This window comes from Pseudorasbora parva, chromosome 24, assembly GCF_024679245.1.
Source record: "Pseudorasbora parva isolate DD20220531a chromosome 24, ASM2467924v1, whole genome shotgun sequence".
Lineage (NCBI taxonomy): Eukaryota > Metazoa > Chordata > Actinopteri > Cypriniformes > Gobionidae > Pseudorasbora > Pseudorasbora parva.
Genome location: NC_090195.1, coordinates 3966608 through 3979250, shown reverse-complemented (window position 1 = coordinate 3979250; position 12643 = coordinate 3966608). Strand labels below are relative to the sequence as shown.

Sequence of the window (12643 nt, the reverse complement as noted above, 5' to 3'; positions counted from 1 at the left end):
TAAAAAGTTTGTACTATTCTATATTTTGTACTTGTTATTCATTTTTTGTTATTTTTTCCCTTTGTTGCACTTTGAGATTCTTTGGAATGAAAAGTGCGTTTAAAATAAAATCTATTATTATTAAAATGTACATATATATATATATATATATATATATATATATATATATATATATATATATATATATATATATATATATATATATATATATATAATACAAAACAAAACAATATATATTATATAATAACAATTTTAATGCTATGTATTAATGCTATATATAGCATTAAAAAGAGTAATATTATATTATACAATAAAATGGCATTTCAAATATTTTAATTAATAATTTATTTATATATATATATATATATATATATATATATATATATATAAACTTTATAATTAAAATACTTATTTTAATGCTATATATAATTATAATATATATTTAAATATATTATAACCATTAAAGGAGTATTGTTAATAATTATTTATTACCTTAAATATTAACAAATATATACTTATAATTTTATTATAAATAGATTATTATCGTTTTATTATCTAATTATTATTATTTATTTATTTATTGAAATTTTTGCTTGTGCATATAGTAATTGTGCAATGACATTTTTAAAAATTAACAATATTTATAATCTGGCACAACTTTATTTTTATTTTGTAAAGAAAAAAAAAAGCCTAAAAATGTACAAAATGCATATCAGTCAATCATTTTGTAATCACAGGCAGTAATAACACCTAAATCTGATCCATTTCATCATGTTTTTAAAATGACGCAACAGTAAATTTACAGATGAAACCCTCCTCAAATTAGTCAAACAGTAACATTGTTCATATGTGACAGAGCAGATGTTTGTTTGACATTATAAAACAGATGACAGTGTCAACATGTCCATACAAGCTTCCTCAATAAAAACATTATTTACCCTTTATTTCTGAAAGGATTTCAATAAACCTGGCAGTCAAGAATAGTTTAGGAATGGCCTGAACTTAAGTTAGCATTAATACTGAACATTATATGACACGCTTAGACCTGAGAGCTCAGTTTTCCCTTTAATAACGTCCAATGTCCCGGAATAAGGGAGAACAGAGAGGTCTTCTAGGTCCTGTTGATGGAGGGAGCGTTGCTGATGTCCTCGTTATCCTCTTCATTCATCAGCGGCTCTCTGTCTGTCTGAGCGGCAATTGGAGCCGTCGATCTCTTCGTTGTCTTATTGAGAATGCTTCCCTGTAAACACATGCATTTAAATAATATCTTATAACCAGAATATCTTAAAGCCAAGAAAAAACAGTTCATATACTGTACATGCACTGATAAATCATGCACAATAAGATCAGGAATGCAAGTTCATTTTCAGTTCATTTTCACCGCATTAGGTAATGAGCAACACTGTCACCGCAGAACAATCCAATCCACCTCTATTAAAATGAACTGATATGTTTTCAAAGCCAAAAATAACCTCTGCTATTCCAAAGTACTGTTGACTCAAAACTCACAGTTCATGTGTCACGCGCCACGATCGGACTATACGACGCCGATATCAGTTTCTCTATCAGTGTTGCTCATTTCTAAGTAATGATGTAGTAGAAGACAGATAAAAAAAGCTGTAAAATGTCCGTGCCGAAGATTATACTGTATACACTGAAGAAGTTTGTAAATGGAAAACGCTTTGGTGCGGAAGCTCAAAAATTTATGAAACCAAGTCCAACAAGAGAAGAAGCTTGTATACATAATCATACAATTTCTTTAAAGTAGAATTTATTTACTTAGAGTTATTGTTAAATCCTAACCCCTAACTGTAAATACTTTTATACATTAAAATAATTATTTAATTATATTAATTATATATATATATACACATTTTTAAATGTTTGAAAAAATATTATAATTATACATACATTTTTTCCGCCTGTTTTTCCCCCATAATAAAACTAATAAAAATAAATAAATAAAAAAATACAATATATATTATATATATATATACAACTGTTTTAACTATGCTTGTTTTAAATTTTTTATTTGTCCATATGGTATTCTTTTTTCTCATGTATTTGTTACCACTGTTTTAATTAATTTCTATGTAAAGCACTTTGAATTGCCATTGGGTATGAAATGTGCTATACAAATAAACTTGACTTACACACACACACACACACACACACACACACACACACACACACACACACACACACACACACTTGAAAAGGTACAATATTCTTAATATCTTGGTGGTACAAAACTATTTTTGATTTGTAAAAAAGCTTAAAAATTAACTTTGAGAATTGTTTTGTTAGAGATTTTCTACGATTATGTGCGTCTCTTGACAGACTTAACTAGACAATAAGGGGTAAATCAAGCTTTTCAGGCTCTGAGAACACCCTGTAATCACGCCGGTCAAGGTTGTGTGAAATCATATGTTCTTGAACATTACACCAATGTGAAGTGTCGCTCAACTCGTCCTGCTCCGCCTCACTCCGTGTTCAACAAACTCTTCACAGTTCTCATCTGTTCATACTGTTGCTATGGTTACCTGAGGTTACCCGTCTATAATGGGTGATTCAGAGATGTGGCAATAGTGGGTGGATATGTGTGAGTGTGTGCGAGTGTGTGTTTGTGTGTGTGTGTGTTACCTGTCTATAGTCAACAATGTTGAGTATTGTAGAGGTGATTATGCAGCTGATGGTATTGGCCAGCATGAAGATCATCATATATTGCCATCTCCACAGTGGGATCTTAACATCACTGACACACAAAACACATACTATGATACAGACATGTTACTATACATATACATATATTTTATAGTATAGATCTTTTTCAAAGACTTCAATACACATATTTTAATATAACAGGAGTAGTGCAGTAAAATATATTTAAATTAGATCAGGTATGTCATCTGTACTTAGACACTTATGATGATGTGATAAAGAAAACATGCCTTTTTGTTTTTTTTCTCTTTTGTATTTTTATGGACTCTGAATAAAGACTTTTGAAGATTTTTTTCTTGAAGGACATTGCGTGTGTGCTATTGTCACATTCAATCTGCACTTTATTTTACAGAATGTGTACTTACCTAGGAAAGTACTGGGTAATATAAGGTAACTACATGGGTTAAGGTTAGATTTAGGTGTAAGTACCTAGTTATAACAGAGTTATTGCAATTACTATAATAAGTACATAGTAGTACACGGGGAACAGGACTGTAAAATTAAGTGCTACCCATATACATGTTACTTTGAAGAATATCATGATACTGTCATGGTGCCTTGTCCAAAATACATGGTCATATAATGCAATGTGCATGAACATAAATGATGGCCATAAATGTCACCTGGACTTGGTGCCTAGTATCTGTCCCACCACAAGGTTGGAAATGCCGATGCCAATCATCTGTATGGATGTGGCCAATCCCATCGCTGTGCCCAAAGTGGCTTGAGGAACCACCAGGGGGATAGAAGGCCACATGCTCGCCTACAGCACACAAACACACAAAAAACATGCCAGTCACGAATCAAACATGTACATTAACCTGAATTCAGAATACTGGCACTATATTTGTACAATTAGACACAACACACAAACACAAGAGAAAAAAAAAAAGAAACACCCTGAAATATATATTTTTGTCTATTTCCCTAGAGGAAAACCTATGCAAAAACTGGCACAGCTTACCCCACTCAGCCCTACTGAGCTAATCCTGCATGAACATCTCAAATTTCTTCAAAATATCAGCATCGTCCTCAGTAATTGGAGAATCCTGAATACTTCAGCCAATCACAAGCTCTCTTACAGTGTTTGCTGACCATACAATTGAGCATGCTGCAATACTCCAATTACATTGTATAGCTGGCGTCCATCCATTGTGTGTGTGTGTGTGTGTGTGTGTTTGATACTCACAGCAGCAAATGAGTAAGTGATGCCGAGCCAGATGGTTGATACGAGAGGAGGGACGAATGTGAAGGCCAGCAGACCAAACACAGGAAGTGTCAACACGGCACAAAGCCCTGCGAACACACCGCGCAGCCCCACATAGTCCTACAGCAAAGACACAAACAATATTTTAATGTTTTACAGTAAAATCTGTAATCTTGTGAAATATTTTTACAATTCAAAAGAACTGTTTTATATTGTAATATACTGTAAAATATAATTGATTCCGGTGATGAAAGCTGAATTTTCTGCATCAATACTCCAGTCTTCAGTGTCACATGATCCTTCACAAATCCTTTAATATATAATCATTTAATATCTAATATGATTAAGAAAACATTTCTGATTATTATTAATGTGGAAAACAGCCTAATATCTTTGAGAAACTGTTCTTTGCTAAATATAAATGGCCTTACTGTCATTTTTGAGCAATTTAATGCAATAAAAGTATTAAGAAGGAAAACCTTAGAACAAGGTTATTATAGTTTCGCTTTTTTAAATTAGTTTTTATTTTATTATCGTTTTCAATTTTTCTACAAATTTCAGTTTAGTTTTAGTTAGTTTTACAAATGGTTTTGCTAGTTTTAGTTTAGTTTTTATTTTGCAAATACATTTCTATTTAGTTTTTATTTATTTAGTTTCAGTTTTAGTTTTAGTAATTATAGTTTAGCAGAGTTACCATAATGAAGTGTAGAGACCAAATCAAGGTTTTTAATTTCAGCAAAGTTTAATTAACAGATTAGAGTTTAATCTTACTAAACATCCTTAAGTGAAATAACTTAATAAACGAGCATTATTGTTTAAACCCAGGACGGTCTTACAAAACATGCATAAAGTTGGGTCTTCACCTTTGAGCAAAAAAGCTTGAGTCAAACTATGACCTATACAAACAACGATCTGGAGATAAAAATGAAATAAATTATATTTTGATATTAAAAAATTATATTTGATATTTTTGACATAGGCTAATACTCAGAGGATCTATCTTAAAGAACAAAATAAATGCAACGTAAAATATAAAAGTAAAAATTATAAATTCCAGACAAACTCACTCATAGCAGATGAAATATTGTTAAACAATTAAAAGCTTATTTTAATTTCTTCAGTAGTACAATGTAGGCTAGCAGTTTTGCTCTGTGTGTGTGTGTGTGTGTGTGTGAGTGTGTGTGTGTGTGTGTGTACATGTTTTTCTAGCCTGGTGAGGACTTCAACCTGAATGCACACAGACTCATGGGGACTCGTGTCACCGTGGGGACCTAAATTGAGGTCCCCATGGGTACAAAAGCTTATAAATCATACATAATGAGTTCTATTGAAAATGTAAAAGTGTAGAAAGTTTCCTGTGATGGGTAGGCTTAGGGGCAGGGGCAGTGTAGGGGGATAGAATATATGGTTTGTATGGTATAAAAACCATTACGTCTATATGGCAAGTCCCCACAAAGATAGTGCACCAGACATGTGTGTGTGCGTGTGTGTTTGTTGTGCTATAATTGTAAAGGGGACCAATGTCCTCACTTATCTAGTAAAATATTATGATAACTGACTAATAAGGACATTTGACTGGTCCTCACTAGTTAAAAAGGCTTATAAATCGGCCAAAACATGTCTTTATTTAAATCTATTGTTTTGCACGTTCTTGGGATGGGTAGGTTTAGGGATAGGGGTTGGGTTAGGGGATATAAAATATCATTAACCAATAAAATCAATGGAAGTCCTTACAATGTCCTCACTTATATAGTGAAACAAACCTGTGTGTGTGTGTCCTGGTATTCCCTACTTTGTGGGGAAATGTCTCCACACAGATAATAATATTATTAGTAGTAAATGATTATGATAACACCTTTGAGCCTGTCAATATTATGCAAACATGAAATCTCAAACGCACAGTAGGCTAGTAACGTTATTTGCTAATATAGTTGCTGACTTTTGCGCCTGCACCTCTCGTCACGTAAGAAACGGCATTCTAAAACAGTGAGCTTAAAAGAAGTTCAACGTGCATCTCATTACCTTGTGTTATTTCCCCTTTCACTGCCACGGACGCATTGATTCTTTGTGAACTGCCGTTTAAGACTAGCGATGTGTTGACTGTCTGCACGCGTCCGTCAGGGCAGCGGTTAATCTCCTCCTCAGCTCACGCGCAGTTGCGCAATAGACACTCCCTCAACCGCCACAGTCAGATTTTCCACCACATTAAAGAGAGCTTATTAATAACGAAAACGAATATTTATTTTTGCTAATTATTATTTTATTTCAGTTAGTTTTTTAGTAAGAGTAGTTAGTTTCGTTTAGTTTTAGTTTTTTATTTATTCAGATTTTTAAATTTTATTTCAGTTTACGAAAATGTTTTTTGACCAATAGTTTTAGTCTTAGTTTCAGTTTTCGTTTACGAAAATAACCTTGCCTTAGAACAGTGGTCTATGTATGTGTAAGCCTGTAAATTGAATATGTGGCGTGCATGTCATGTAATTGTGAGTTTAGTGTTAGTTTGACTCACGATGAGGATGCCGACAGCAGCAGACAGCACCAGTGAACTGTCATACACAGCGCCCGCGATGTACGCCGCCTCCTTCTGACTGTACCCGTCGTATTTATCCTGGATAAACTTACTAAAAACACACAAACAGCAACACATGAGCAATGTGTACAAACCCATTTTATTCTAGAAACATCTATGTGCTTCATGACTGTACCTGGCATCAGCGATGAAGGGGAAGATGCCATTATAGAAGAACATGATGGTAAGAACCAGCAGCCAGTATCTGAGAGACAGACGCTTCACATCCTGAACTCTCTGCACACACAATACACACCAGCTGTATCACAACAACAAATCATTGAATTGAAACTGGTACTTTGTCGAAAAAGAAAACGTTAAAATACTATATATACACACACATGAATACTATATAAATCAAGTTTATTATTATTATCAGGGCTTGACATTAACAAATGCGTGTGTATTTCAGCAGTGGTGTGTAACGGAGTAACTCCTACTAGCCACTTTGATGAGATTAATTAATATACTGTGTAATATGTACATTTTTCCAATCTAGTCTTTTAAAAAGGCATCTGAAATATTACAATGTAGTATTGTCGAAAACATAGATCTTTCGATACTGAAATATCTGAAAAGCTTCCAATACTTATTTTCCGCAAAACAGATTCACAATACCAGCGACACACAAACCTGCCTTCCCTCACTCACTCGTATCCTTCGCTCCGGATGAATATTGCTGCTGTTATAGGGCTTGAATTTCAACATAGGGTTGTGCATATTGCACATCATTTTAGTCATTCCTGCAGATTTTGTGCTGACACCCACATAAAACCATCTCAATACTAAATTGAGTTATTTTTGCTGCTCATTGTGCTTAAACAGTCAAAATACACACAAAATCATGTCAAAATGCTGGTGAGTAGTCAGGTAAACAGTTCTGTTTTAAGTGAATGTAAAGAGTTGAGAAAGAAAGCACATGTGTATCAGTATAATGGATCTGTGCATCAGGCCTTAAAGTAACAGCAGCCTAATAAACCTATTGCCAAATTATGAGATAATATAAAAAATATCTATATGGCAGTTTTCCCATTGGTATTAAATTTAAAATTGTGGCCAGTGAAAATGGTGAGTGGCTAGTAACTTTGGAAAACAACTAGCCACTGCAGTTGGTGAGCAAAAAAGTCAATGTCAAGCCCTGATTATTATCATCATCATTATTAAATTATACTGCAGCAATAGTAAAACTAGTATCCTGTAGTAGTGCCAGTCTAAACATAACCTTGGCCATCTATATCTCTGTCTCACCACTTTGCGTGACTCCTCCTGAATCACTCCATCCAATCCCAGCTGCTTCATCCCCATCTTATCCAGAACACTGACCGTTACAGCCGACAGGAACCCAAGAACACACAGGATTGTGCCTGTACACATAAAAAAGATGCATGTCTATTTCCAATATTCATAGGATGCCATATCAAAGGTTTAGTTGGTGCATGTTGTGTTTCTTACCTCCCCACAGCGTCCACTGCATACCATACTGAGACTCAAACCTCTGCGTTAAGAAGAAGTTCAGAACCGAGCCCAATCGAGAAAAGGCCAGGGTCAGTCCGAAAGCCAGAGCCAACTCCTTCCCGCGGAACCAGAACGCCGTAATACGGTTTTGGACAACTGAGAAAGAAAGAGGGACACATGAGATCCAGTGTAGCTTTCTCAATGGTGCTTTTTTTAAGGGTGTGTTTCTAAAGGCTTTGGCAATGAAACCCCTTTTTGATTTTGAGTTAGTAAAGAATCAGAGAAAGAAAAATTCCATTTGTGTGCTGTTGGATACTTTAGGTACTTGAATTTTGTGGGAAATTAATTTGAAATGTTTTATATGTTGGGGCATTTCTGGACTAGATAGAAGGAGAGTTTGTTAAAGTTAGTTCACCCAAATGTTTTAATCATTTACTCACTCTCCTGTTGTTCTGTATGAGTTTCTTTCTTCTGTTGAACAGAAAACAGTATATCGTAAAAAAAATAATTGGTAACTATTGTATTTTTTTCCTACTATGGAAGACAATGGGTGGTCAGTGGCCATCAACTGTCTGGTTACCAACATCTTTTACAATATATTATTTTGTTACAATATAAATTCTGTTTTTTTACAACATACCGTCAAATGTTTAGTTACAGACATTCTGTGACATTCATGGAACAACATGAGAGTGAGCAAACGATGACAACATTTTCATTTTTGGGTGAACTATCCCTTTAAAACATTTGACTAAATAACCATTAGACTAAATCATTATCCGAGTTGATAACCCAACAGTGACATCAGTGGAAAAGGAAAGTAATTTTTAGAGAAAGAGCAAGTTTTTTTAATTCTCAGTATAGATTGAAAAAGATTATGTTTTTCTTTGGAACAGGATGCACATATGAATCATGCACATGCATGTATTATTAAAATAAATATGGTCACGTTTGACTCGTATTAACCCTAACGTACAGAAACCAGGTGTAGGTAAAATGGGTGGGGGAAAAGCTGGGCAGATGAGCATTTTCATTTTCATTAGAATCTGAAAATAAAATAAGTAATTTATATTCATTTATATTTAATACATTTATATTAATTTTGGTGCCACTGGGGGTCCAGTTACGTTACAAAAATGTACTGTATTTAGAGTTAATTTCCTTTCCTGAAAGCCACAACAAATTGCTGTGCACACTTATTATCATTACACTCATCTGAATCTGAATTTAGAACTAAAGATGTGTCGTTTCTAGAGGTAAACCTCCACAATGTCAGTGGTGTTACGGGTGAATATCTGATGTCATACTGGTCAGGGATCCGTTTCCAGATCCAAACAGAAGTCGTCCAGTCAACATGAGGGGCAACAGGTACGTCGTGCCCTTAAAATGAGACCCCAACGCAAAGATCGCTGAGCCCAACACAGTCAGGAAGGAGAACAGAAAAACGCCAACTACAGGAGAGAAAACACAAACACTTGCGTCAAACTTTACACAAACACGATTCAAGAGATTGAATATTGACAATTCAGACGGATTTCAAGACAGCTTATTACGAAAAAAGAAAATCCATTTCAACTCACAGCGGTTTCCCAACTTATCAATGAGGAATCCTGCCATGATGACCACCACAGCATTCCTGGGAAAACAAAATAACAGCCAAAATAAGAGGCTGACAGACACTTAATTAAATTCTGGGTATGAGTATTAGAAATATGATATGACATGAAATATGATCTGAAATATGATGGTATGTCAGTGATACTAAAATAACAGTGGTGTGAGTCTCACGTCCAGGCGTAGATGGCGTAGAGCAGGTTATACTCCTGTGGCGTCATTCCCAGACCTTCCACACACGTTCCTGTGCCATTACCAGTGCTGTTACTCACCGTCCCGTTTGGACATGTCAAATTCTGTAGGAAACAACACAGTTTGTGCATTTACGGCCTTACTTTACTGACCTAGAGTCTAAACCACAGAGGTTTATATGTGATATTTGTTACTCTCATGATGTTAAAAGGGTCATATCATACATCATTTTATTACGTTAGTAAATACTTTTTCCCGTAAAACTGTCATAATTAAATTTGTCATGGTTATTTGGCTATTTATGACATGGCTTCAACAGGCTTCATGTCATTTTACTCTTATTGTTAGCTCCTCTGCGGTTTGGAACGATTGTATCGATCCTCCTCCCTCCTCATTACCTCACTGTGACTGGACGGGCCAAGTTTCTGGTCACTCAATAGGTTTCAATTAATGTAGGCGGCCAAATGTTCCCATGCATTCATCTGTCAGCCGCTGGAAATTTGCAGAAGTGTATGCAGCTCATTTTTAATAAATGCTCTGTTGTATATGTAAATGCTGTCGCATATACACCGATTAGGCATAACATTATGACCAATGACAGGTGAAGTGAATAACACTGATTATCTCTTCATCACGGCTCCTGTTAGTGGGCGGGATATATTAGGAAGCAAGTGAACATTTTGTCCTCAAATTTGATGTGTTAGAAGCAGAAAAATTTTAAGCGTAAGGATTTGAGCGAGTTTGACAAGGGCCAGATTGTGACGGCTAGACGACAGGGTCTGAGCATCTCTAAAACTGCAGCTCTTGTGGGCTGTTCCCGGTCTGCAGTGGTCAGTATCTATCTAAAGTGCTCCAAGGAAGGAACAGTGGAGAACCGGCCACAGGGTCATGGGCGGCCAAGGCTCATTGATGCACGTGGGGAGCGAAGGCTGGCCCGTGTGGTCCGATCAAACAGACGAGCTACTAGAGCTCAAATTGCTCAAAAAGTTAATGCTGGTTCTGATAGAAAGGTGTCAGAATAAACAGTGATCGCAGCTTGTAGCCTAAACTAGGATTAAGTGAAGTAAAAGTGAAGTCAGAGGTCAGTAAGTTGCTCCTCACCCCCTGAAACTGCTCCTGCAGGACACTGGGAATGTCAAAGCAGAAATAAGAGCCGAAAGTCAGCATACAGTTAAAAAACAGGACCACGAACCGGTAGTAGGCTGTAAATACACACAAAAAACACACCAAGACACACATACATTCACACAGAGAGAGAGAGAGAGAGAGAGAGAGAGAGAGAGAGAGAGAGAGAGAGAGAGAGAGAGAGAGAGAGAGAGAGAGAGAGAGAGAGAGAGAGAGAGAGAGAGAGAGAGAGAGAGAGAGAGAGAGAGTTAGTCATCATGTATTAGGTTACTACGCTAACAGAGAAAACAATGTGAGCTATCCCTGATGATTTATTATATTAATATTTTTAATAAATTAAACTTAGTCAATTCAATCACATCTGCTTCTGTTTACAACCTGAGAGCTCATGGCACCAAATTCACAAACATCCTGAAATCAGTGTGAAGTGATTCATTTACCTTGTTCTGCTGCTTTGGCCATCTCGACCCCAGATAAATCTCCGCAGTCTTCCCATATAACGACAATCTAGTGTGATTTCTTTTTGTTTATGTGGCCCAGAAAGGAGGCGAGCTTCAAAATGTGCAGCTTGTCCAGTAGCCGTCGCTATTTGCTGATCTATAAATCATAGCAAAACAGGGAAAGCTCCAAACTGCAGGAACAGTCGATCCATGTTTTCTAACTGACTGACTTTTCCTCATTTGGCGTTACGTCATAGCCTGGGCGTCATGTGACTGAGCAGATGATGTTGTTTTTCTCAGCGCTGACACAGCACTTTCAGTGATGATTGGGCAATCACGCAAAACAGTGGAGACCTGATTGACTGATTAAATACCTAGATAATTTGATAATTTAATCATTTATGCTTAATCATGCTTTAAACAAAACAGTGCCCATTCTCATGGCATGTTTACGGAAAGAAAATGTATGCTCGGAGTCAGCTGCTGTCTGGGTATATAGCCGAATTTAAAGCGCTTTAAGCATGCTTAAAAAGGCTGAATGGATTTAAATGAATTGTATATATTCTTATAATATATATAATCTGTATAATATTATCCAGCTATAAAATGTACATAAAAACAATAATATTATATTATAATATAATTGCAATTAAAGGCACAATATGTAATTCTTCACCGCTAGGGGTCGCTTATTCAAAACAAAGGCGTAGCTTTATTATTTCAAGGAGTTTTTATTCTGCCACAGTCACTGCTGTCACTTCTTCTGCTCATCTGTATGTGACGAACGCAGCGCTGTTGATCATATTACACACATCTGACTCTGAGTGTGTTAAAAATTATGTTATAATGCTACTCTGTGCGTTCGCTCAATGGCTGCTATGAGACACTTGTTCACACAATGCCATAAATCTTAGGCATGGTAAAACATGGTACTCGCGGTAAATCAAGAACAGATTTAACCAGATTTAAACAATAAGACTAAATGTGTTGAGCTGTAGAACAATGATTAGTTAATGATCGCTCACCTGTCTAATAAAACACATTATATATTATAATCGTATTTGGTGTTTCCATGGTTTCTACTAAATAAAACAGGAAATCAAGGGTACACGGGTATGGGGTATGATGTCATTGATAGGTCGACGCACAGACACTTTAAAACTGATTATTTCTCTGGATTAATGCTGCATTCACATTATGCTCTCTGAATTATCGTTAATTTAATTATTGAGTTTCCAATGTAAAAATTGCACATTTCAAAATTTGAAAGGGGTGAGCTCGTAATCACGACTTCAGAAGTGGGAATTATCAAATTTCCGA

At 35.6% G+C, this 12643-nt stretch overlaps 1 protein-coding gene across 1 annotated transcript; it reads right to left on the bottom strand.

The window, feature by feature from the left end:
- Nucleotides 1–640: 640 nt before the first annotated feature.
- On the bottom strand, nt 641–11551 carry mfsd1l (major facilitator superfamily domain containing 1-like). Its single transcript, XM_067434523.1, has 13 exons — nt 11324–11551; nt 10860–10960; nt 9741–9862; nt 9533–9588; nt 9260–9403; nt 7950–8108; nt 7746–7861; nt 6634–6734; nt 6438–6549; nt 3911–4048; nt 3345–3484; nt 2644–2755; nt 641–1240 (listed from the first exon to the last, which is right to left on the bottom strand). The coding sequence occupies exons 1-13, from the start codon at nt 11343–11345 to the stop codon at nt 1112–1114; spliced, it is 1452 nt and encodes a 483-aa protein (XP_067290624.1). The 5' UTR covers nt 11346–11551; the 3' UTR covers nt 641–1111.
- Between the last annotated feature and the right edge of the window lie 1092 nt (nt 11552–12643).

Coding starts and splice junctions, on each gene's coding strand:
- mfsd1l (XM_067434523.1), bottom strand. CDS start 11,345: ATGGCCAAAGCAGCAGAACAAG. Junction 9,589..9,740: donor TACGCCATCTACGCCTGGAC/GTGAGACTCACA, acceptor TTGTTTTCCCAG/GAATGCTGTGGTGGTCATCA. Junction 1,241..2,643: donor ACATTGTTGACTATAGACAG/GTAACACACACA, acceptor ATGTGTTTACAG/GGAAGCATTCTCAATAAGAC.